This window comes from Passer domesticus, chromosome 24 (genome assembly GCF_036417665.1).
Source record: "Passer domesticus isolate bPasDom1 chromosome 24, bPasDom1.hap1, whole genome shotgun sequence".
Classification (NCBI taxonomy): Eukaryota; Metazoa; Chordata; class Aves; order Passeriformes; family Passeridae; genus Passer; species Passer domesticus.
The window spans coordinates 6,180,026-6,204,972 of NC_087497.1; the positions used below are offsets into that span (position 1 = coordinate 6,180,026).

The following is a 24,947-nucleotide window of genomic DNA, read 5'->3' on the forward strand; positions in this document are numbered from 1 at the left end:
CCCGAGCTGCACGGAGCCTCTGCCGGGTCCCTGCCTCCATCCACCACTCCCACAGGGCACACTCGGGAGCTGCAGCCAGCGTGGGGCTCACCCTGCAGAACCCCGGGGGGTTTGTGGGAAAGGGAGCCCCAGAGCATCCAGCAAAATTCATCCTTGCTCTGCTGGGAGCATGAAGTTACAACTGAGATGGCTTTTGTAAATCAGGAGTGGTGCTGCTGGAGGAACTGAGGCTCTGATGGGTAAATGTTTATCTGGCAGGAAAATCAGACTTCCAGAGCAACTCACTGAGGGGTGAGAGGTCCCCAAACCCCAACTCTGCGTGCACACAGAGCCCAGGGCTGCCTGCAGCCCTCCCCATCTGCCTGCACAGCAGAGCCAGCTGTCCCCATGGCCGGGCAGGACAGGGTCACCCTGGCACAGAGCCACCCCAGAGCAGGCCCTGACACTGCCCTGACACAGCAGGGACAGGGACTGCAGCTTTCAGCTGTGCCACGGGCACTGGGGGGTTCCTGGTGGGACTGGTTTTAACCGGAGCTGAAATTCTGCTGCAGGAGGACTCACAGAATCAACACTGATTCAGAGCCATCCTGCTGAAGAAGGAGTTTGTGATCTGAAGGGAAGGAGTGCTGGGGAGATCCCAAAGGCTGATAAACCTTCAGCTTATCTGTGCTTCATCTCAGAGGCCTCAAACAGTACTGAAGTAATCCAAAACTCTCCAAGCTGACACATTCCAACATTTCCAAATCCTCTTCCCAGGGCTCTTTCCTCCCCACTCACAGGCCTCAGGTGCATCTTTAACATGGCCAGGAAAGGCAGAGGATGAAGAGGGAGGAGGAAAGGCCCTGGTTTTCATTGGTCAGAGGATTCATTAGAAAATACAGGGCTCCCCTTGGCATCTGATGGCCTAAATGGGAAGCAGCTTGAGGCAGTTTGAGCACAGGGCAGAAGGAGCTCAGGGACCCAGTCCCAGCTGGTGACAGCTGGGCACAGTGGCTGCACAGGGCACAGACCTTGGCCAAACCATCCTCCAGCCCTTTGGTGCCTCTGGGGTCACCTCCCTGCCCTGGCTCCTGGGCAGCCCATCCCAACTCTGACTCCAGAGCTGGGGGAAATGGTTCATTTCCAGTCCTTGAGCCTTTATTACTACAGAAAATCCAAAACAACACAACCAACAACACAGTTACAAAAGGAGTTCACGAGAAATGTGAAGCAGCCTGTGTTTGAAATGCTCTGTGTCACCATACTGAGTCCAGTATAAAACAATGCATATTTATACACATATAAAATACAAAAGGGACAACACAGAAATGTATAAACAGGGTTGTGGAGGCCTCTGTGGTATTTACAGTCAGAGATGGGGCAGGAGGGGGATCAGCAGGCAGTGTCCGTCCAGCAGGAGCTGTGGCTGCATCTGGAGATTCTCTGTGCCAGAGGGGAGCTCAGAGCCAGGCTCAGCCCTGCTGGGAAAGCTCTGCAGGGTCTGGGAGAGGCCAAGGCCTGGGCTGGCATCAGTCACTGCCAGGGCCACCAGCTCTGCCCTCTGCCCAGGCCTGGCAGTGTCACTTGGTGTGCCCAGCTCTGAAACGGCAGCTCAGGCCCGGTGCCAGAAGGGAATAAAATATAATAAAAAATAATAATAATAATAATAAACTCAACAGAGCCAAGTTCCACGTTCACAGGATGATCTCACAGCAGTCTGTGGCCCCCGGGGCCGTGGGGGTTCAAGTCAAGGCAACAAGAGCAGGCACAGGGCTGAGTTCTGTGGGGCACACGTGCCAGCTCGGAGAGAAGTGCCAGGAAGTGCTGCCTGCAGCTCTTTAGAGCTCTTTGAGGATGATCTGGAACTTGTTCTCTGCCTCTACCATGTCCAGCAGAAAGGCCATGTGGTTGCTGTAGTGCTGGATGATGTTGTTGTCCATGTTCACCAGGATCCTACAGAGAAGAACAATGGCTGGGTCAGATGCAGCACAGTGAAAGCAGTTCACCTTCCCCAGGCTGAGGGGCTCAACCACTGTTAATGAATGAATTCATTAATTAAAGCCATGGCACAACACAAGGGAAGATGCAGCACAGAACAGTCAGCAGCCCTGGGAGCTCTGTCATGGCACAGTCAGGAATTCCAGGGGCTGCTGGGCTGGGCTGGGGCTCTGGCACTGCCCAGGCTCTGCCCGGTGCATGGGAATCTTCCCAGCACCACCCGAGCCCTGGAGCCCAGCCTGGCCTCCAGCAGGTGCCCCACAGAGACCCTGTGAGTCCCCAAAAGCTTCTCCAGCAGAGCTGATCCTTCACCTCTGCCTGTGCCAGAGCAGGGAGCCAGAGAAGTCACCTGTGCCTCTTGTGCTGTGCTCCCATCTGATCTGTAAACCCCAAATGACCCCAGGGATGTTGATCAGGAATCAGCCCTGGATTGTCCCTCCAGACCAAACCTCACCAAGACCCAGAACTGCTGATGACTGCTCCTGAGTCACCCTGGCACCGCGTTCACCTGCTGAGCTCACCCCCTGCAAGGGCCATGGCTGGGGCAGGCCCTGCCTGCTGCCAGGCCAGGAGTCCCACTGAGCTCCTCTGGCTCCCAGCAGATGAGGATCTGCCCCTCAAGCTGTAATTACCAGGAGAAGATTGTTTAGGGTGGAGCAATAGGATAAAATTATTGAAAATTAAATCTGGGGGAGCAGGAAGCTGGGCCTGACCCTGCCACCAGCAGAGTGCAGCTATCTGCAATCTCCCCACACTCAGAAGGAGCTGCTGGCATGGGTCACGTCCAGCCGTCATTAAAGCAGGTGTCAAAATTACTTATTTCATCTAATTTCCAGGCGTGGCCTTTCCTTTTCGTGAGACACCTCTTTGCTCCTCCTGCCTGGTTTCCCTCCCAGTCATCACCAAACCCTCACTGCTTATCAGATCGAGGCATGAACAAAGCCAAAGCCAAACGGAGTGAGGTGCCTCTCCCCTGAAGCCACCAGGGCTGGTCTTTGGGGAGAAAATTCCATTTCTGGGGCTCAGGGATGAGCAGCATCAGCAACAGGTGAAGAACTCCTGCCAAGCTCAGATGCTCACTATGGGCCACCCCTCATCCTGAGCCAGGGACATTCCAGCACTTTTTGCAGAAGCAAACACTGATCCCTCTCTGATAAGCTCTCCATAACCTCAGGCTTTCAGACTGAGACACAAAGAATCACCATCACACTCCCCAAACAATTCCACCTTCACCCAACTTCCTTTCCTTGGGAGACTTTACCCTCCAAACAAATATAATGCAAACAAGCATTATCCCAAATCTTTAAAGCCCAGAAAGATCGGAGTTTTATATGCTCCAAATAGCAGAGCCTGACATGGCTCTACCTTTTATTATCTTGTTAAAATGCTCTTGGAGCAATGGCAGGGCTGGAGAGGACAGGTTTGGAGGCAAGCCTAAAAGCAGATGAGAGATTAGCTTACCCTCTTTTGCACTTTTTGTAGACTTTATAAATGCTTTCTTCAGGAAGCCCATATTTTTCTGAAATCTGTGAGAGAAAACATGGCAATTCCTCATGCTTGTAAAGTGAAATTCCCATGATAAAAATCAGAGATAACAGCGAGCCAGGGTGCTCAGCAGCAAAGGGTTCCCCCTCAGTTTCACTGCAGGGAACAAAATCATGACCTCAGCATTCTCCTGGGCAAGTTCAGCTTTGGTCTTGGGGTGGCAGGAGTTTTGTAGGTTTTTGCCAAGCATTTTCCATGAAGGTTTTTGACTCTCTGTGGTGAGGGAGGGGGGAAGGAGAAGATGGCAAAGAATGCTCTGTGCTGACGTTTTTCAAACACCCTATTTTTAGAAGTTTGTAAAACCACCAGAGCTTAGAGTGCAGCCATAAAGCCACCCCAAATCTGGGAGGTTTATTGTTTGTTTCCTTCCCAGCAGTCTCCAGAGAGGGCTGGGCTATCAGAGATGCTGCTGATAACCATGGCAGAAATATGTCCTTGTGCTCCTCAAACACAGCCAGGGAATCCCAGCACGAGGCCAGGGAGAGTTTCAGAGCACACATCTCCAGCCTGGAGAATGGAAAAGGTGTTTGCAGTGGAAAATATGAGTGTGCTGTCACAAGAGGAGACTTCCACGAGGATCTGGATGGGGCAGGAGGTGTGAGCAGGAGCTCCTGGGACAGCTCAGCTCCTGCTCCCGCCTCCATTCCCATTCCCAAGGGAGAGCAGGCAGGAGAGATGGGCAGCCCACATCCAGCTCCCTGCTCACCACCCCCTTCCCTTTGATCTGCAGTCTGTCCATTCCCCAGGGGCTCTGGGGGCACTCACAGCCGTCCTGAGGCCCTGCAGGTCCGGGGTCTTCAACATGAGGGCATCAAAGACCTCCTCGGCCTCCCTGCGCACGTAGAGCAGCACTGCAGGAGAGCAGGGCAGGGTCAGGGTGCTGGCAGGGCCCAGGGCCCTGTGCCCCGTGGGCTGAGCACCCCAGGGTTACCTCTCTGGGGATCTTCGTCCTTGCTCTGCTTTGGGGGCAGCGCCTCGAAGTCGTCGGCGAAGGAGGCCCCGCTCCTCTTGAGGGGCAGCCTGGGCAGGGGGACAGACAGCTCAGAGGGACAGCAGGACACTGCAGCTGCTGCCTGAACAGCCACCCACTGCACCAGCCACCCACTGCACCAGCCCTCCAGCAATGCAGCATTGGTTTGCAATCACAGCAGCACAGGGGGGCTCAGGGAGGGGCTGCAGAGCCCCCTGCACCTCCTGTGGGGCACACACGGGGGAGATTCTGCTTTTCAACTGTGATTCCAGTACATTCCAGTTTATTTTCCAGCCTCTGGGGATTTGAGCCCTTCAGTGACAGCTGTGATCTTTGACTCTCCCTTTCAGGCATTGTCTCCGTGAGAACAAGGGGACAATCAGGGAGCAGCTCGTGTTGGAGTGGCTCTGACAGGGACAGAAGTGTGTCCAGGTTTCTGCAGCCCTGAGTCCCTTCCAGGACAAGGTTTAACTCATTCTGACTCTCAGGGCATCAGGGAGACTCTGAGCTGTGTTATCCTGCCCTGGGGTATCCAACAGCCCTGACATTCCAAAGGAACAGAGCAGCTGATGGATGGGAAATACACCCTGCTGCATCCTCACCTGTTTGCAGAGTTGGGAACAGCAGGAGGGAGCACCTGCAATGCAAAGAAATGCATCTGTGAGTTTGTGTGCTAGAGAGGCTGGGGAGGCAACTGGGGCACACTTTAAACATCATTTCCCTCCTCCTGAGCCATCCGTTTCCCCACACAGTTAAACCCAAACATCTGTTTCATAGATTAAATGAAATTTAATGTAAAGAACTTCCCCCAATTCCCTGTTTTTGACAAGCTGAGGCAGTGGTTTCTGAGGCAGGGAGGAGGACACTGGACAGAGGACAGTGAGGGGATGTCCCACCCACACAGGGATGAGATGGCCACATTTGGCTATAATTTATTTCCTCCTGCTACTTTTGCTGCCCTGCAGTCCCGTGCAGGTGTGTAAAGCACAGAACACCTGGCTGGAAGGAGCCTGGCACGGTTACCTCAGCCAGCACTGCAGCATGGCCGGGCCACTCGGGCCAGGGACCTCACCCCGGCCCCACAGAGGGCTCGGCTGGGGGTGGCAGCTGCTGGGGGTGCCCTGCTCAGCCTGGCAGGAGGTGCCAGCCCCGGCACTCACCGAGCCACACCTCTGGGGCGTGGAGAAGTGCACGTTGGGGATGAAGAGCACGGGCTGCGTCTCCAGGTCGCTCTCGGGCCGCAGGAAGGTGAGCTCGTTCCCTCTGAAGCCAGAGAGCAAACAGCCTTTCAGACCTACAGACGGAGAGTCCGGTTCATCTCAGCCCCCTCCAAGGCTGCCACGGCCGTGCTGGGAGCAGGACAGGAGCCTGCAGCACCTCCGGGCAGCCCGGGAGCATTCCCAGGGGCTGGGGAGCTCCTGGGGGCCTGGGGAGGGAAGGAGCATTGCCAGGGGCTGGGGAGCTCCTGGGGGCCTGGGGAGGGAAGGAGCATTGCCAGGAGCATTGCCAGGGGCTGGGGGAGCTCCTGGGGGCCTGGGGAGGGAAGCAGACAGGGGTTCCAGCAGGAGCACACACAGCACTCACCGTTGTTGTTGGAGTCCAGGCATTTTCCTTTCCTTCGGAACTGTTTTCTTTCATCATCCCTCATCTTCCTCTCTGCTCCCTGTGGGAAGATCCAGGAAAATTTAGGACACTGACATTTCCAACACTGGCAAGAGAGGTTCTGTGGCCACCTCTGGGGTGTGACACGTTAAGGTGGATGCAGCCTTAACTCAGGAATGGCCACCTCAGGGACCCTCCCCAGGCCAAGGCAGGACTCTCTGACACTCAGAAATTAGAAAAACAAAAATAAAATTTGCTTTTACAAATGAAACACACAGACAAGAATAGCTGTGAGAATTTTTTCCATGGGAAATATCTGAGACTGGGGAAGAACTTCCAAGGAAATTCTCATCTCTTTTGATATTTAACAACTGGTCAAAAACAGAGTTTATTGTGAGGCTCAGTCAGAGGTCTGGGCTGCTCTGGGCTCTCACAGCCTTTCAGGTTTTATTCCTGGGCCCTCTGAGCAGCTGGGTTTGTGGAAGGTGGGAAAGGAGTGCTGCACCTTGTCACAGAAGATCTTGATCTGGCAGACAGCCCTGTGCACCAGCTGGCTGCTGCCGCTGCCACAGTCGTAGGTGTCGATCTGCAGGTTCAGGGGGACACCCTTCACCCCCTTCTGCGAGGAGAAGTCTGTGCTCAGGCAGTTCACCCCAATGAACACCTGCAAACGGGACAGCTTGGTGCTGCTGGCAGCCCCCAGGCAGCAGGGCCAAAGCAGCTGCTGGGCCCCCTGCAGCCCTGCCAGGGCCAGCCTGGCAGGAGCAGTTGGTTTCCCACCCGAGCCTCTCCCCCCACACCCATTCCAGCTCAGACTCAGCCTCTGCACTCCCAAAGCCCTGCCTGGGGATGTTCCTGCTGCTGTTTCTGATCTCTCCTTTGAAAGGGACCCTCAGCAAAGGCCTGCAAGAGGGGAGGAGGGCAAGGCTGCAGCCTCAGGAATTGCACAGCACTGCTGCTCAGATAAATATTCATCCCACACTGGGCTCCTTTATCACCAGGAGGGAGTTAACTCCAGTGGGAGCTCTGGAAGAAGAGCTGAGCACGGCTGGAATCCAAACTGTATCTCCAAACTCCAATTCATTGGTGTGACCTTGGAATTCCCCTGGACCCTGGGGACAGATTTGCAGGTGGAGAAGCTCCCAGAGCTCCCTCAGCTCAGGATTGCAGCCCTGAAACCTGATGTCAGCTGGAGGCAGTTCTTAGGAAAGAAAACCTCTTCACTGGGGGGGGGAAGTTTAATAGGAGATAGAAGTAACAGGTGCCATGGCCAACCCAAACACCCGACCCCTCCTGTTCCCAGCCCCTGGCCCCTCCTGTTCCCAGCTCCTGGCCCCTCCTGCCTCACTCCCAGCCCTCCCAGCTCTCTGAAGTCTCACCTCTCCCTGCCCCAGGCCAGTGAGTGAGCAGAGTTTCTGCTAAGAGTTAAATCCAGTTTTGCTGAGATGCCCCCAGGGCTTGCCACATGCCTGACATATTTCCATTTCTGACAGCTCTGCCTTGAAGACATTTGTTAACCTCTTGGGTTGTAAAAGACCCAGGTTGCCATGGGGCTTATTGAGATCCCAAAGCCAGGCAGGGTTTTCCCAAGCTTCAGAGACTTGGGGTATTTATGCTTTTCTTTTTTTTCCCTTAGTTACTTTATCTGTTTTTCAATCCCCACTAGATACAAATTGTTAACGAGAGTCTGAGATGCAGAAGAGAGAACAGAGCTGCAAAGACGTTGCTGTAATGAACTTTGCTGGCTTTGAGGTGAACAGGGATGCTGGGAGCTGCCTGGCTCCCCCCACACCCCACGGGCACAGCAGGGTGGTCAGGCACGGCTGCACCCCCTGTGCAAAGGGGGCTCTTTGTTCCCTGAGCTGGGCTTATTTCAACAGGCTGCAGCTCCCCGTGAGCAGAGCCTGAACTGCTGCAAAGCCCTTTCTTCAGTTGTCCATTAGCACTAAGAAAACATCCCTGAGCCAGTGTGGGTGTACCCAGGGTGTTTGTGAGCTCATGGCAGTGCCTGAGCACACACTGAGGCTCGGGTCCTGCTGCTGTCCTGCCAGCAAACCCTGCCCTGCCAGGGCTGGGGCTGGCACCTCTGTGTGCCCGGGCTCGAGGGAGGGAGCTGCAGCTTTGCTGAGGACCATTCCCAGCCCCCCTGCACGGGCACTTTGTACCTTGGCTTCCTCGTGGATGTTCCACACGAAGGACAGGGCGTTGTAGGCCAGCTCCTCGATGTTCTGCACCGTGTTGAAGTTCTCCTTGCAGTCAGCTGGAAGGCAGGGGAGGAGCACTTCACACCGGGGCTGAAACTGGCCACATTCCCGAGGCCTCCCACCCCAAATCTGCCCCTGGCTAGCTCCCAGGGCCAGGGCAGCCCTGGGGGGCACTGGAGTGGAGGCAGAAGGAGCCCAGCCCCTCGTACCCACGTCGATGACTCTCTGCTTGGCCGTGGGCTGCCGGGAGTGCCAGTGCTTCCAGAACTTCAGCTGCTCCGTGGGGATCTTCTCATTGTCAAACACGATCATCACCACGCTCTGCAACACAGCACAGCCAGCTCAGCACAGGGATCAGTGCCCCCTGCCCAGCACAGGGATCAGTGCCCCTGCCCAGCACAGCGATCAGTGCCCCTGCCCAGCACAGGGATCAGTGCCCCTGCCCAGCACAGGGATCAGTGCCCCCTGCCCAGCACAGGGATCAGTGCCCCCTGCCCAGCACAGGGATCAGTGCCCCTGCCCAGCACAGGGATCAGTGCCCCTGCCCAGCACAGGGATCAGTGCCCCCTGCCCAGCACAGGGATCAGTGCCCCTGCCCAGCACAGGGAGCAGTGCCCCCTGCCCAGCACAGGGATCAGTGCCCCTGCCCAGCACAGGGAGCAGTGCCCCCTGCCCAGCACAGGGCAGAGCAGTGCCCCCTGCCCAGCACAGGGATCAGTGCCCCTGCCCAGCACAGGGATCAGTGCCCCCTGCCCAGCACAGGGATCAGTGCCCCTGCCCAGCACAGGGCAGAGCAGTGCCCCTGCCCAGCACAGGGCAGAGCAGTGCCCCTGCCCAGCACAGGGATCAGTGCCCCTGCCCAGCACAGGGATCAGTGCCCCTGCCCAGCACAGGGCAGAGCAGTGCCCCCTGCCCAGCACAGGGCAGAGCAGTGCCCCTGCCCAGCACAGGGCAGAGCAGTGCCCCTGCCCAGCACAGGGATCAGTGCCCCCTGCCCAGCACAGGGATCAGTGCCCCTGCCCAGCACAGGGCAGAGCAGTGCCCCTGCCCAGCACAGGGCAGAGCAGTGCCCCTGCCCAGCACACGGATCAGTGCCCCCTGCCCAGCACACGGATCAGTGCCCCTGCCAGCACAGGGATCAGTGCCCCCTGCCCAGCACAGGGCAGAGCAGTGCCCCTGACCCTTCCATCCTGCCCTGCCTTCAGGGCCATGTGAAACATGACATTTTATGCTGGGGAAGCTGAGCAGGGCAAGGGAAGGGATTTGGGCTCAGCCATTTGGCACATCCATCTCAGGGGCTGCTCTGAGGCCTGGCCACCCTGTCCTGGCTCAGAGCTGTTCCCAGCAGGGCCCCCCTGGCCCTTTGTGCACCCCTGAGCTCCTGTGACAGCTTCCAGCTGCCAGGGAGGCTCTGCAGAGCAGCAGAGGATTGTCCCGTGGGACTGGATCCACCCCACTCATCCCTTTAAGCCAACGTGAGCCACAAAGCCATTCCTGCTCACAGCAGCTCTGCTCCCAGGCCAGAGGAGCTGCTGGATGTCCCGTTGCAGAGCTGTCAGCAGAGCTGTCAGCCTGTCTCTGTCTCTTACCTTCACTTTATTTGAGGACAAGTGCAAACATTTGCTGTCTCCAGCTGTCCGCAGTGTGATGGGGTAGAACTGTCCTTTGTTGAGGTAGGCCATGGGAGAGTCCCCAGATTTGATGTGAATGGCTTTGGGTGACCCCAGAGTGTATTCAAAGTCACTTGGATGGAACAAAGAGAGAAGGATGAATAAGCACAAGCTGCTGTTCCACTGCAAAAGCAAAACAGAGCCCCAGGAGCCTCCACCCCACGGGTTACAGGCTCCAGTTTCTGCTCCATTCCCCACCTCACACACCCTGACACAGCACATTCTGATCCTCCCCAACACCCTGGGCAGCAGCACTGCTCCAACAGCCTCACTTTAACCCCAGTTTCGGATTAAAAACCCCTGGATGTGACTGCAGCCAGTATTTGTGTGTGGATGGCAACAGAACCATTGCTCAACCAGCAAAACACACAGAAATGGGTCCCTGTGAAGGGACTTCTACAACACCCTCAACTCAGGCTCCTGTCTCCAATGCCATACCCATCACTGGCTGAGCCAGGGACACTCTCCCTTCATGGTGCTGTAGAAGGAGGACCTGCAGGACACCAACACCTGCTTGGTTGCACAGAACTGGGCTCAGAATCCCAGCTTGGGGACCCTCAGTGTGGTGGGCACCAACTTTAATCTCTACAGAAAAGCTTTGTGGTGACACACAGAGAAGATGTCACTGCTGGCAATGGAAATTTGAAAGGAGAGCCTGAATTCAGCAGCTCTGAGGCCTTCAGCAGCAGCTGTGAGCACTGAAACCATGAGGCCACGGCTGGTTTCTGCTGGGAGGAATCCGTGCAAGCCACCACCTGTACAGGAGCCTTCAGCCAGACCCTTCAAGTGCCCTGTTTAGTCACCAACCCATCTTCTTCCTGCTCCACCTCCCGTGATGCCATCTCTGAAGATGGGCTTGGCAGCTCCTCTTATCTGGAGCCAGGAGAGCCCGAGAGCTTCAGTGCACAAATAAACAGTGAGCAGGAGCCGCTGCTGGCTGTGTGAACATCCCCACGTCTGACAGCTGACTCACCCAGTCAGCTGACTCAGGAGCAAATAAAAAGTGGGAGGTGAAATAATGTTACCTGCTGGGAGGTTTGATTTGGTATCTGGAGCAGCAAAGCTCTGCCTGGCAGAGGGGTGGAAGGAGGAAGAAATCCCTCTCATGTTTTAGGAATGAGAGGCAGTGGCACCCTCTAAAATCAAGGCTGACTAACAGTGCTGAGTGAGAACCCAAACCTCAGATTAGGGGAGGCTGATTATCACCCTCCTGCCCTGCCAGCCTCCTTTTCCCTGTCATTTACCCCATTCCAAGTGGCAGCCACCAGGGTCCCTCTGTGTCACCAGCCAAGCAGTGCTCCCTGGGGAGGGGCTGTCACCCTGAGGTGTGACAGAGCTGGCCCTGGATTGGCCCAGTCTGGGGGCAGAACGAGCCCAGCTTGGTCTGAAAGCTCAGGGGCAGCCCTTGCTCCAAAACCACCAGGGAGACACAGCTGGTGTCTGCACGAGCACGGGCTCTGCCACTGCTGTCACTGCCCAGGCTGGGCTGGGGACAGGGGAGGGATGCAGTGCCAGGGAAGAGACAGAGCCAGGAGTTCCCTGGAAGCCCCGAGGCCTGGGCTGCTCTTACCTCTTCACTCCATCCGTGGGGTAGCTCTCGGGGCAGGGTGGCTCTGGCTGGGCTTTGAGGATGTCACTGAAGAGCAGCGTCTGCAGACAAGAGCAAACACAAACCCAGAGTCAAACCCTCATGGCTGTGTGCATTCACCTCTCCCAGACGACTTCCAAAATCAACATAACCCCCAGAAACCCAGCATAACCCCCAGAAATCCAGCATAACCCCCAGAAATCCAGCATAACCCCCAGAAATCCAGCATAACCCCCCAGAAATCCAGCATAACCCCCCAGAAATCCAACATAACCCCCAGGAATCCAGCACAACCCCCCAGAAATCCAGCATAACCCCCCAGAAATCCAGCATAACCCCCAGAAATCCCCCATAACACCCAGAAATCCAGCATAACCCCCAGAAATCCAACATAACCCCCCAGAAATCCAGCATAAACCCCCAGAAATCCAGCATAACCCCCAGAAATCCAACATGAAATCCAGCACGACCCCCAGAAATCCAGCACAACCCCCCAGAAATCCAGCATAACCCCCAGAAACGCAGCAGGAGCAGCAGCAGCCCCAGCAGCAGAGCCCAGCTCCCCAGCAGCCTGACCTCCTGGGGATCCTCCTTGAAGGTGCTGTCGGGCTGCCAGCGCTGCTGCGGGGCCAGGGGCAGGCTCTCGAACAGGGAGCTCAGGGAGCTGCTGTCATACACGTCCCCCGGGGCCACCAGGAAGTTGTCTGGGGTGGCCTCCAGCTTGCTGGTGCCCGGAGGGAGCAGGGCTGCCTTGTGAGGGGCAGGGACAGCCTCGAGGCTCAGGTTCTTCTTGGGGGGCTCGCAGAACTCCTGGCTCATGGAGACGTTTTCTGACAGCAGCTTCATCAGCTGGGCTGAGCCATCCAAGGGGGGCAGCTCGGGCTCGTAATCCAGCCCGTGGCAGTGCCTGCTGAGAGAGTGCTGGCTCAGGGCAGGCACAGCGGGCAGCCCAGCACGGTGGCACTGCCAGCAGTGCCTGCATTGCTGCTGGCCCGGCTGCCAGGTGAGCCCAGCAGGGCCTGGCAGCCCCTGGCATCTCCAGCCACAGCTCCCAGGGCACTCAGCAGAGCCAGAGGAGCTCAGCAGAGCAGGGATGACCACAGGGAGTCAGGGAATGGGGTCTGGACGTGGTTTGGGGCTGCACATCCTCTGCTCCTTCACTGAGGCCACCACACACCCAGAGCAGCAGGGGTGTAAGAAAGGTGACTGCTCTGTGGGCTGCCCATCATAAGCCTTTTCATGGCTCATTGATGCTGAAAGTTTATTTTTCTATACCCTTTTCAGAAGGAAAAACAATTATTGCACAAATTCACAAACTCCAGCAACTTAGGAAGCAAAACCCAGAAGCAGCTTAACTCAGTTTACTTCTGGAGGAGTGAAGTATCACTTGAGGTTTGTTCTGTCAAGTGCTTCAAGACTGACAATGCCAAAGTACACAGCATCCAGGAAGGGGAACTGAACTCACAGTGGCCATTAATGAGCCATTAATATAATAGGCAATTATCTGAAAACCTCAAAGGACAAATGGGAGTCACTGGGAGAGAATCCTGGGAGAGTGGAACAGAAACTCTCATCAGCCCAGGGAATGAAGGAGGATTTGGCCATTCAGGCTCAATCCTTGTGCCCTTTGCAATTGTCACAAAATAGGAAATAAAGGCAATTTCTTCATCTGCTGCAAATGAGCAGAACCTTGTGAACAGCCAGACAGATGCTCAGGGGTGTAAATGGGTGTAGCTCCATTTCTGCCTGCTTGGGACCTGGCCTAAGGAATTTTAATGTGTGTCTCAGGGTTAATGAGCTGCACTGTTGCTGCTAATAACACCGTGCTTTGATGTCTATTTTCTGCAAGCTCAGAGCCCCAGCCTGCATTTCAGCAGCTGCAGGAGAGCGAGGCAGCTCCAGAGAGCAGCAACTGAAGCCAACCTCTTGGCCAGGTCATTGCGTGCCATCATCCCAGCTGGGAGGATCCTCTTCTCCTTGGGCACCTGGAAAGGCAGAGCAGAGGTTTTTTGTGGATTTTGTGACAGGGAAACAGAGCAGAATTAAATAAAATAATATTGTCTAATAAAAGCAGAGAAAACCCCACGAGAAGAACAAACAGCAGAGCTGGGCTCTGCCCTGGGCTCCCAAATAACCTTGGACAAGCCACAGCAGCTGGTTCTGGGCAGGGCCTTAAAAGCACCGAAGAGAGTGGGAAAATCATTCCTGTTCCCAGCCAGGGTAAATCAGATCCACATCGCTCAAAGCTCCATCCTACAGCAGCACTGGGAGATAAAACTGTGGGGTCTGCTCCAGCCCAACAGCCCTCAAAGCCCTCATGGGTAAAAATCCACACTCAGGGCACCCGGGTTCAGGTTTTCCACACGTTCTGGGCTCCCTCAAAGTGCTGGGTTGTGCCTCAGTTTACCTCTGGGGATACTGGTGGCACAGCTTGGTGGATAAACAACTCAGGGGGCTCAGTAGATGGGGGGGCTCAGTAGAGGGGCTCCCTCTAGGGTGGTACATGTTTTACACACATTCTGCACCTCTTTGACCCCAGTTTTACCCGTTTTAGCCCAGTTTTACCCCAGTTTTACCCGTTTTAGCCCAGTTTTAGCCCAGTTTTGCCCCAGCCAGGGGCACCCACCATGTAGTAGTCGTAGAGGAGACTGAGGGCAGCCACGCTGTCGTCGTCCCCGTTCACCCTCATCATGGCCTTGGTGGCTGCAGTCAGGGGGTTCTCCAGGTAGGTTTTCCAGGCTTCGTCCTCGCTGGTGTAGGGGAATTTCTGGAAGTTCATGGTGTCATTCTTCATCAGACGCACGGATCTGAAACTGGGGGGGCAGGAATCAGGGGGAGCTTTTCCCACAGAGGTTTCCTCAGGAAGGGCTTGCCCAGGGCTCAGTGGGATGGAGCAGGGATGTTCTCCTGCTCCTGAGCTCCCAGAGCCTTTGGGATCACCACCTCTGCTGCTGTGGCTGGGCACAGAACCAGGCCAGAGCCTCTCCCTGTCCTGCCCAGGGAGTAAACCCAGCAGCTGCTCCTCCCTCCAGCCCGTCCTGCTCTGTCCCAGGGTGCTGGGCACTACAAAGGGAGCAGGGAACGATTTCCCCTTGGATGTGGAGCTCCAGGCCAGCAGAGCCCAGTCAGACACAGCCACTCAGATGAAACCAAACCTCATTGTTTTCCTTTGCTGCAGTCCATGGCTTTTAAATTATTTTTTCCCAACCATTTGTAGGTGATTTTCCTCAGAGGGAAGCAGACAGGCAGATCACAACCCCCTCCCTTCCACTAAAAAATTCCTGACTGAGGTGAGGCTCGTGGGACTACGTGAGAAGCAACACACCAAAATAATGCCCTGCCTGTCCTCACTTCTGGCACTTTCTCCAGGCCTCTCCATCTTATGGTAATAAACTGTCAGACACTTAATTACCCAAACATGGCTCATCTTTCCTTTTCCTCCAGCAAGCCCTGCCAGCAGCCAGCCCAGCAGTGCCTCTGTGCATTCCCTGGGAGTTGGAATCCTGGAATTGTTTAGGCTGGAAAAGACCCCAGAGATTGAGTCCAGCCTTTGGTGGAATCCCAGCACGTCCACAGAGGCTGAGCCCTGCTCCTGTCACACCTTCCTGTCACCCCACAGCCCACAGCCTTCACCACAAAATCACATCTCTGTGGACAGAAATTCCCTTTTGCTCAAAGGGGAAATGTCCACGAAGGGCAAGACTGGGTTTTATTAGAAGAAAGGTTTTGAGAACTTTAAATCTCCAGAGCTGCCAGGAGCTGCCAGGAGCCGAGCCATGACATCAGCTGCTGCTGTTTGTTCATGGAAAGGCAAAGGAATCCTTCAGGAGTTACAGCAATGAATGCTCCAGTTTAATGGCATTTTTACAAGGAATATGTCGTTTTCATTAAGCCACTATCCATATATTTATAAAAAGTCCTGGTCTAGACTTTTAAGTGAATCATTCAGAGGACAATAATTCCTCCTGGGATGCTCCTGGCACCCCTGAAGCTCCCCGTGGAGCTCTGTCACCAGCACTGCCACCTGCACAAACCCACACTAACCCTGCAGGGATGCCTTGGGCTGCCCCTGGCTCTGACTCCCCAGCTCCCCTTGGCTCACACTGCTGCTTGGGGCCTCCCCTGCCTAACAGCACAAACTACAGCACAGAATTACTCTGCAGTTCAGGAATGACAGCTGATTTTTTCCATGAGGCCACCGAGGGCTGTTTCTGCTGTTTGTGTCACCTTTTCCTGAGGAATCCTTTGCTTTCCCTGCACAGCCCAGCTCTGGAGCCTGGCTGGTGCCCCGAGGAACCAGCAGAGAAAAACACCCGGGGCAGGATGGAGCAACAGAGCACTGGGGGGCTGAGCAAAGCACCCACACAACCAGGAGAAATGGCTAAAGTAAAACATTCCCTGTGTGGTTATTCCCTTCTGCCTCCCTGCCCCGCACCTCTGCTGGGAGAAACCCTGGAAAAGGCACCCAGGAACCCTGGCCTGGCAGAGAGCAGAGGCAAAATGCCCTGAATGGAGAGAGCCAAAGGTGGGCACACAGAGCCCTGGTGCTGCTGGCAGCAGGGATGGCAGCAGGGATGGCAGGGGGACAGCAGGGGGACAGCAGGGGGACAGCAGCTCGGGACAGCAGCTCGGGACACGCTGGGAGCTTCAGGCAGGTTCTGAGGTGCTCAGAAGCCACAGAGCCCTGAGAGGCAGAGCAGCAGCTCCAGGCACTGGAACCGCACTGGTCCCAGTGAGGCTGGGCTTCACCCAGCTGAGCAGTGGCACAAGTGACAGGATTGCACCTTTAGCCCACCTTGTTCCCATTCCAGAGTCCATGGGATCCCTGGGAGGCACTGGGATGTGTGAGTGAGCCCCTCAGGGCCCACCCTGCAGGGAGTGAGGGCACATCCACCCCACTCACTGTCAGCCCTGCTCTGACCCTGCTCCCAAAGGGCACCACGGCTCCCCAGCCTCGGAGGGAGAGGTGATCTGAGGAGAGAAGCAGCTGTGGTGACAAGTCCAAGGCACCTTTTTGACACCAGGACCTACAGGACACGGTGGTCACTTTGCTCCCCAGCCCTTCAGAACGCACAGATCCCATCAGCAGCCTCTGCGAGGCACAGCTGCAGGAAAGTCACCCAAACCCAGATCCAAACACACCAGGAAAGTCTCCCAAATCCAGATCCAAACACACCAGGAAAGTCACCCAAATCCAGATCCAAACACACCAGGAAAGTCTCCCAAATCCAGATCCAAACACACCAGGAAAGTCTCCCAAATCCAGATCCAAACACACCAGGAAAGTCACCCAAATCCAGGTCCAAACACAGCTGAACTTTACTTTCCTCCCTGCCTGTGATGCCCCTGCACGTGGCCAGGCTGTGTTTGCCCATTCCAAGCTCCCTGCTCTGTTTGGCACAGCCAGAGCTCCTTTCCAGGCCAGGGAAACACAAACCCTGGGAGCTGCAGCCTCCCTGCCCCTGTGCACACCGGAGCTGCAGCCTGGGGCCATGTGCAGAGCAGAGCAGGATTTGGGGCAGGGAGCAGTCTGTTTGTTTCCAAACACTTGGGGAGTGACACAAGGTGATCCCAGCCCCTCTCCCGCTCCAGCCCACCCCGCCTCTGTTTCCCCAATTTCTCCTGGTGATGGATAAACACTCAGGGCTGTGCTGGAGCAGGAGAACATGCCCAAAGGGTCCAGGTGGGGACAGCAGCCAAGCAGGAAAGAGCCCTTGAACTCCTGCTGCCTCTGCTGGGTGTCTGGGAGGCTCTGCTGGCCTTGCAGCTTGGTGGAGCTGCCTTTGTTCCCTCCACTACACCTGGTTAAGCTCCAGCCTAAATCCTGGCCCTGCCAGATGCTGTGGCTGCAGAGCAGCACCACAGAGAGCCCTGGTGAGCAGCACTGAGCCCTGGTGAGCAGCACCACCGTGAGCCCTGGTGAGCAGCACCACAGAGAGCCCTGGTGAGCAGCACCACCATAAATCCCTGGTGAGCAGCACCACCATAAATCCCTGGTGAGCAGCAGCACCACCATAAACCCTGGTGAGCAGCACCACAGTGAATTCCTGGTGAGCAGCACCACCATAAACCCTGGTGAGCAGCACCACAGTGAATTCCTGGTGAGCAGCACCACAGTGAATTCCTGGTGAGCAGCAGCACTCTGAACTCAGACACAGGACAGAGCCCCCAGCCCTGGGAGCTCAGGGCTGCCCCAGGCAGCTCCTGTGGGGGTTCCATCAGCTCTGGGCTTGGCCACTGCCCTCTCCTCCCTCTTGGAAGAGCCCTGGTGCTCGCCAGGCTCCTGTCAGGAGTTCAGGGAGGATCAGCAGTGCCCTGGCGAGGCAGGGCCAGCAGCTCTCCCTGGCAGGGACCGGAGCTGCAAAGCCCTGTCAGGAAGGACAGCATCCCTCCAAGGGCCCTCAGTGCTGAAGCCAAAGCCCTCAGCTAGGCTGGGATTTTGTAATTCCTTTGCAGGTTTAATAAACAAGCACACCTGAAGGCAAGGTGACAGCACAGCCAGCAGTGAGTGCATTGTCACCAGCCCGCTCACACAGCCAGGCAAAAATCCAAACACAGACAGAACCAGGAAAAAAAACCCAGAAAGAAACACAACAAACACAGACTAGTGATGGAAAACAGTGCTGGGGAGCCAAGCACAACACAGTGTGACTCCACAGGCCCAGGAGACCACGCTCTGCCCATGGCCCCTGACCTGCTCTGCCTACGGGACATTTCCTGGGATGTTTTCTCTGGCAGCTACAGAACAATGTGGGCTCTGTCCCTGGCTTTGTGCAGGGCCGTTTCAGCAGCACCCTCAGCCCAGGGTTCACTCAGCTCAGTGCAGGAGCTTCTCCTTGCCGGGTTCTGTGTGGCACAGGGGGGATCCAGCCCCCCCAGGCTGGCACAGCACGGGGCACCCTGCAGGAATGCCATGGGGAGGAAAGGGGACACCATGAACGGCTTTGGGACACGGCTCCTGATCCCCACAGGGCTCTGGGGCTGCCAGTGCAGCTCTGTGGTGACTCCTTGGTGGGGTGGGCACTGATCCCCCCCAGCAGATCCAGCGGGGAGGCTCTGCAGGCTGAGCCAGGCAAAGCTCCTGGGGCAGCTGCTGCTGGGGAATGGGGGGATCCCCCTCCCCTGCCCTCCTGGGAATGGGGGGATCCCCCTGATCCCCCTCCCCTGCCCTCCTGGGAATGGGGGGATCCCCCTCCCCTGCCCTCCTGGGAATGGGGGGATCCCCTCCCCTGCCCTCCTGGGAATGGAGGGATCCCCCTGATCCCCCTCCCCTGCCCTCCTGGGAATGGAGGGATCCCCCTCCCCTGGCCCTCCTGGGGCACCCAAGACACCTCAAACCAGCTCAGTATTTGTCCCCATTCACCCAGCCGAGCTCCTGCCCCTGCAGCTCTTTTTCAGCACAGCAGAAGGACCAGGGGACAGGGCTGACTCTGCAATGCTCCTCCTGGGCTGTGCAGCAGAGATGAGGCAGCAGAGGCAGCCCTGAAGCTCTGCTGTGGGTGCCAGCAGTGCTGGCTGCTCTGCCTCTGCAGCCTGGGACAGTCCAGCCTGTGATGCTGGGACAGTCCAGGCTGTGATGCTGGGACAGTCCAGCCCGTGATGCTGGGACAGTCCAGCCTGTGATGCTGGGACAGTCCAGCCTGTGATGCTGGGGACAGTCCAGCCTGTGATGCTGGGACAGTCCAGGCTGTGATGCTGGGTCAGTCCAGCCTGTGATGCTGGGACAGCCCAGCCTGTGATGCTGGGGACAGCCCAGCCTGTGATGCTGGGACAGCCCAGGCTGTGATGCTGGGACAGTCCAGGCTGTGATGCTGGGTCAGTCCAGGCTGTGATGCTGGGGACAGCCCAGGCTGTGATGCTGGGGACAGCCCAGCCTGTGATGCTGGGACAGTCCAGCCTGTGATGCTGGGACAGTCCAGCCTGTGATGCTGGGGACAGTCCAGGCTGTGATGCTGGGACAGTCCAGCCTGTGATGCTGGGACAGTCCAGCCTGTGATGCTGGGACAGTCCAGCCTGTGATGCTGGGACAGTCCAGGCTGTGATGCTGGGACAGTCCAGGCTGTGCCTCAGCCCAGGACATGCCCTGGAGGGAGGCACCCCCCTGCCAGGCCTGCCTTGGTGCCTCCCCTGGCAGCAGAACAGAGCTCACATCCCTCTGCAGGTCAGCAATTCTGGCTGATTTCTCCCAGCAGCAATTTCTGATGTCAGGTGGTTCCGTTTTGGGGTGTCCTGAGGTTCAGGGATATCTGACTCCAAAGGGAGACACCAAACCAGGCCCTGAGCATCTGCTCCACTGAAATATTGCTGAGAGCTTCCCTCTCATTGCTGCTTTCATTCTGGACAGACACAGGCACTTCATGGACAGTTATTCCTGCACACAAACCCTCACTGTGCCAACACAGCACACTTTGCACTGAGGCCCCCAGTGCTTCACCCACCAAAGAAGATGACACAGGTAATTTTTGTAGATTCTCTAACTCCAACAGCCACGACTTCTAAATAAAATTAAAATTTTAAAAATCCCTGTTTTACAAGATGTGGATTTAAACCCACCAAAGGTAGCCATAACACACAAACTTCTGCAACAAAATTTGTTTCTTTTTCACTCCTCTTCAGACAGTGTGGTTTTTTTAACCAGTAATCAGCTACTCTGGCTTGTCTGTGCTTAGGACAAAGCCCAGCCTGACTCAGGGCTCTCTGCTTCCCTCAGCACACCCTGCCAGGGCTCTGCAGGGACACTGAGGATGTCACAAGGAAGCAGCGAGCCGAGGAGAGCAGAGGTTGGAGCCTTCAGCCCCAGCTCTTGCTCAGTCTCAGTCGTGTCCCCAGCCAGGGCTGTGCTGGTCCCTCCCTGCCTGGCTGCAGCCACAGCTCACGCCTGGCACGGGGCCGGTGCCCTGCTGAAGGTGGCAGAGGTGGATCCTGTTGCCCAAGAGGCTCCAGGAAGCTGTGCCAGGGCAGGACACTTGACAGGAGCCTCACATGGAGCAGCTGCTCCCTGCCCTGCCCCTGTGCCCGCAGCTCTGCCCCCCCAGCAGGGTGGGCTCCCCCTGTGCCTTTCCCTGTCCCTTCCCATCCTGGAGGGACGTTTCCCCTGACCAGTCTCACTCCAGGTCTCCCACAAGGTGCTCTCTGTCCCCCTGCCCTGGTTCCGTGCCCTGTGAGCACAGGAGCAGCAGTTCTGCTTCATTTTGGGTTTTGTGTTTCTGTTTCACACAAAACCAGCCCCAGCACAAGGTGCTTCCGAGGGTGGTTCTGCCAAACAAAGCTGATCCAGCCCTGGGAAGCAGGCAGAGCTCGGAGTGCCAAGGGCAGCAACAAGAGCTGGGCAGAGCAGGAGGCTCAGGGCAGTGCCAGCGCTGAGCGCTGAGCTGTGCCCAGGCTGGGGACAGGGATGGGGTCTGGATCAGCCTCAGCCCCCAGCCAGAACACCCCAAGGGACAAGAAATGAACCATCAGAGCCCTGCAGTGGTTTGGGCTGGAAGGGACCAGCCAGGCCTTGGCAGGGACAGCTCCCCCTGCCCCAGGTGCTCCAGCCTGGCTGGGCACTGCCAGGGATCCAGGGCAGCCCCAGCCTCTCTGGGCACCTGTGCCAGGGCCTGCCTCCCTCACAGGGGGGATTTCTTCCCCAAATTCCATCTAACCCCAATGGCTTCCGTATTTGTTACCCTCCAAGCCTTGCAAACTTGGCTGTGAGCAGTGCATGTAATCATGAGCTCAATAATGAGTCCCCCTGATTACCATTTCTCAGCTGGTGCCTTTTCCCCCTTGAGCACACAAAATTCCAGGATCCCATCCCTGCCATCAGCTGATCCCGAGGGCTGGCAGGTGCAATCCAGGCACAAGTGCATTTTTGGATGAATATGTTACACTGATCAACAGTTCAACCCCCAGCCGAGCCAGAGCAGATCCTCCCCAGAGGAATTGTCTTTATTCTGCAAATTTCCCTGGAACCATTCCCATGGACCAATCAGCCCAAGATGGGACCCAAAGCATCAAAGCAGAGATACTGTGCAAATGTTGATTCACCCCTGCTTTCAGTCTGCAGTTTATTCAGAGGCCTTTTACTCCTTTGTTGGAATTGCATAGCAGTTATTTGATTGTTGTTTCTTTAATTTACAAATCTCTCTTTCTCTTTACATAACTTTAAAAAAAAAAATCCCAGCCAGGCTCCCTTGCTCAGCTCGGTTATCCCTTGTGTGCTTTGCTGCCAGGGTTTTATAAAAGGGCTTTAACTTTTCATTCACCGGGAGCATAACTCAAGTTTTAATAACACACCTTATGCATGACAAAAATTTGCTTCTGGCGATCATGGTTTCGACCACAAAACCACAACTGGGAGTAACTCCTGGTTAACTCCTTGCAGCCCACGCAGGCAGAGTTAGACACAGGTTCAGGGTAGAGGACTATGGAAATCAGCAGTTAGAATATTTTAAAATAGGCAAAACATCTCCCCCTCCCACGGCACGCTGCTCCTTCCCGGTCCTCTCGGGGAGTTTGGAACCCCAGAGGGAGAGGTGGGATCCTTCTCCCAGCGGCCGAGCATCAGCCACATCTGGGCAGATGTGCCGGGCTGCTCCGGTGTCTGCCCAGCCCTCCCCGGCGATTATCGCGACACTGGCAGCGACATTGGCTCGCGGAGGGGCTCTGGCAGCCTGTCCCCATCTCCTGCCCCGCTTTCCCTGAGCGCGTCCCTGCCCTCCGCGCCCGCGGAATTCCCACCGGGATGCGCTGCCCGGAGCCCTGCGGAGCTTTGGGCGAGCAGCCCCGGGCCCGGGGTGACCCCAAATGTCCCCCCGGTCCTGCCCGGGCTCGGTCGGCTCCTCCCGAGGGGTTTGTCACGGGAATAAAGCGGGATTTCCAAAAGCTGCTCCCCAGGATGGGATTTTGGGAAAGCCCCGCTCGGGGCCCAAAGCAGCCCCGGGGCTGCTCCCCCTGCCCGGCAGCCTCAGGGTTAACAGAGGCAGCGGCCGTGTAATTCCCGGCCGTAATTAGCGATAAATCCATCAATCGCGCGCTCCCAGAGCCAAACACGTCCTCCCTCCCAAACCTCAAAAGCACCGGTTCTAAACGACCCAAAAACTGCGGCAAGCGGAAATTTCGGTGACAGATTCGCAATCAATCCGAGCGGATTGATCCCGGGATTTACATGAAATAATAATTAGCGCTGCGCCTTTTCAGGGTTCTTAATTAGGAGGAGATGGGCTGACACAGCAGCTCTGTCGGGCTTGTAAACACACACGGGCGAGCGGGTTTCTCCCAAAACCACCGCGATCTCCGCACTGATAGATGCCATTTCTATTTCTTGATCGATATTTTACGCGCAAATCCTCCCTGCAGGGCTCAGGGCCGGGCTGGGGTTCAGCACTGAGTGCCAGCAGCTTTGTCACTGCTCCGCAGCCTTCCCCACAGCTGTCACGCCAGCCTGACACTTGTTTGCTGACACCATCAGCGTCCAAAAGTCCAAAATATTTCGGAGATGCCAAAATTAGAAACGAGAGTTATACAGGATCGATAGTTGTTAAAGGCTTTTTCTTATTTAAAAGAATAAATTATTGGATAGGGTCATAGTGTGAATCTATTTACTTAACAGAAAAATCCAAACAAACAACAAAAAACGCACAAAAACCAAACCCCAAAACAAACAAAAAACCGAAAGAAAAAAAAAAACCAGCACCTCTGCCCAAACAAACAAATAAAAACAAAACAAACAAAAAAAAAAGGGGGGGAAAAATCATAAAACCCTCAACAAAAAAGACACACAACAATCCCCACCCCTAGAAACTAGAGACTGATAAATCCTTTGGAAGCTATTTTCTCAAATAAATAGATATAAAATTAAACCAGATTCCTGTAGCTGCTGTTAGATTTTGTTGGACAGAGGCAGAGCAGATTGGCTTTAGACATAAACCCCGTGTGTCAGTTTTAGCTGGGGATAAAAAAAAAAAAAATAACCGGGATCGTGGTTTTTAACAGGTTCTAAATGGAAAGGAGGGATTCCTGAGGAAGGATTCCCGAGGAGAGATTCCCAAGGAGCGATTCCCCACGAGCGATTCCTAAGGAGGGATTCCCGAGGAAGGAATCCTGAGGAGGGATCCCTGAGGAAGGATTCCCAAGGAGCGATTCCTGAGGAAGGAATCCCAAGGAGCGATTCCTAAGGAGGGATTCCCGAGGAGGGATTTCCAAGGAGGGATTCCTGAGGAAGGAATCCCAAGGAGCGATTCCCAAAGAGGGATTCCTGAGGAAGGAATCCCAAGGAGGGATTCCCGAGGAGGGATCCCCGAGGAGCGAACCCTCCCCAGAGCAGCGGCAGCCCGGGCAGCGGCAGAAAATCGGGAGAGCGTTCCCGTGCCGTTCTTTAGTGCCTGACCAACATCTGGGCAGGCAGAGGAGCAGCCGGGAGCAGCAAAGCGGGGAGGGCTCGCACTTACTCCAGCTCCTGGGCCATCGGCGCGGTGCGGAGCGCTGGCTCGGCTCGGCTCGGCTCGGCTCGGCTCGGCTCGGCTCGGCTCGGCTCGGCTCACACGGACATTCCCTGCCAGGTGTTTGATTTATGGCAGCGCTCGCACAGGTGGGGCGGCCCCGCCGCGATTGGCTGGCGGGACAGGTGCCCTGGGACAGGTACACCCAGACAGGTGCAGCTTAACCCCGTCCCTGCCGGGCCGCCCGGAACCCCCGGGAGGGTGAAGGGGCGGAACCCGGGATTCAGCGCGGGGTAAGGAGTTTCAGCCTGGTGGATGGGCTCCGGGGCTGCCGTGCCAAGGAGCTGTCATTGCTGCGGAGCTGGGGGCTGGTTTGTTCTTTGCTGTTTCTTTATGTATAAATACCCTCAAAATACATGTATTTATAAAGGAATGAGTTAGGGAAGGAGGCAGTTTCCTCTCATTCCTCCGTGTAGTTGTACTGACAGGAAAACCCTTTCCTGCCTCTCCTCACCTCCTCTCAGCCACTCACTCCAGAAACACGAGGAGGTTTCTTTTTCCTCCCTCTTAAAAAATGAACCTGAACCCTCCTAACTCTGGGTACCAAGCCGTTCCCTGAATATCCTGGCACTGCTCTGGGTCTGTCAGGAGCAGGGATAACCTTTGTGAGCAGGAGGTTTGGGAAGGGGCTGCAGGAATACCACCCAGGCAACACCTCTGCAGCAACCCTGCACACGGGGAAAGGTTTGTGCAATAGAACAAAACTCATCAGGGATTCAAGGCCTCTTGCTGGATGGTTTCTGTCATCCGTGTTGCAATGAGGAGGCAGAGGATGGGCTCAGCCGTGACTCACGGTGACTGGATTTGGAAGGCAGGAGAGGATTTTGCCAGGCAAGTTGATACAAGCCTTAAAACAAAGGGAAAAAGAAAGGCTTCCACCCCTCGTTCTCACCCCCCCATCGTGTTTCA

General features: G+C 56.0%; 1 protein-coding gene across 2 annotated transcripts; it reads right to left on the reverse strand.

The window, feature by feature from the left end:
• Positions 1–245: 245 nt before the first annotated feature.
• Positions 246–24,947, reverse strand: GRHL3 (grainyhead like transcription factor 3). Of its 2 annotated transcripts, none has more exons than XM_064398278.1 (16): positions 23,988–24,947; positions 14,183–14,369; positions 13,480–13,541; positions 12,133–12,463; positions 11,539–11,618; positions 9,888–10,041; positions 8,508–8,619; positions 8,260–8,354; positions 6,600–6,758; positions 6,077–6,155; positions 5,653–5,786; positions 5,095–5,129; positions 4,454–4,542; positions 4,288–4,373; positions 3,439–3,503; positions 246–1,932 (listed from the first exon to the last, which is right to left on the reverse strand). In XM_064398278.1, the coding sequence occupies exons 1-16, from the start codon at positions 24,002–24,004 to the stop codon at positions 1,818–1,820; spliced, it is 1,800 nt and encodes a 599-aa protein (XP_064254348.1). In that variant the 5' UTR covers positions 24,005–24,947; the 3' UTR covers positions 246–1,817. The 2 variants fall into 2 exon arrangements, with proteins under 2 accessions (XP_064254348.1, XP_064254347.1); XM_064398277.1 differs by having other exon boundaries at positions 12,133–12,466.

What these genes read in the sequence shown, in the direction of transcription:
- GRHL3 (XM_064398277.1), bottom strand. An exon ending in CCCACGGATGGAGTGAAGAG is followed by an intron (nt 10,042 to 11,538) that starts GTAAGAGCAGCC and finishes GTTCCATCCAAG; the next exon opens with TGACTTTGAATACACTCTGG. An exon ending in TGCAGGGCCTCAGGACGGCT is followed by an intron (nt 3,504 to 4,287) that starts GTGAGTGCCCCC and finishes TTTCTCTCACAG; the next exon opens with ATTTCAGAAAAATATGGGCT.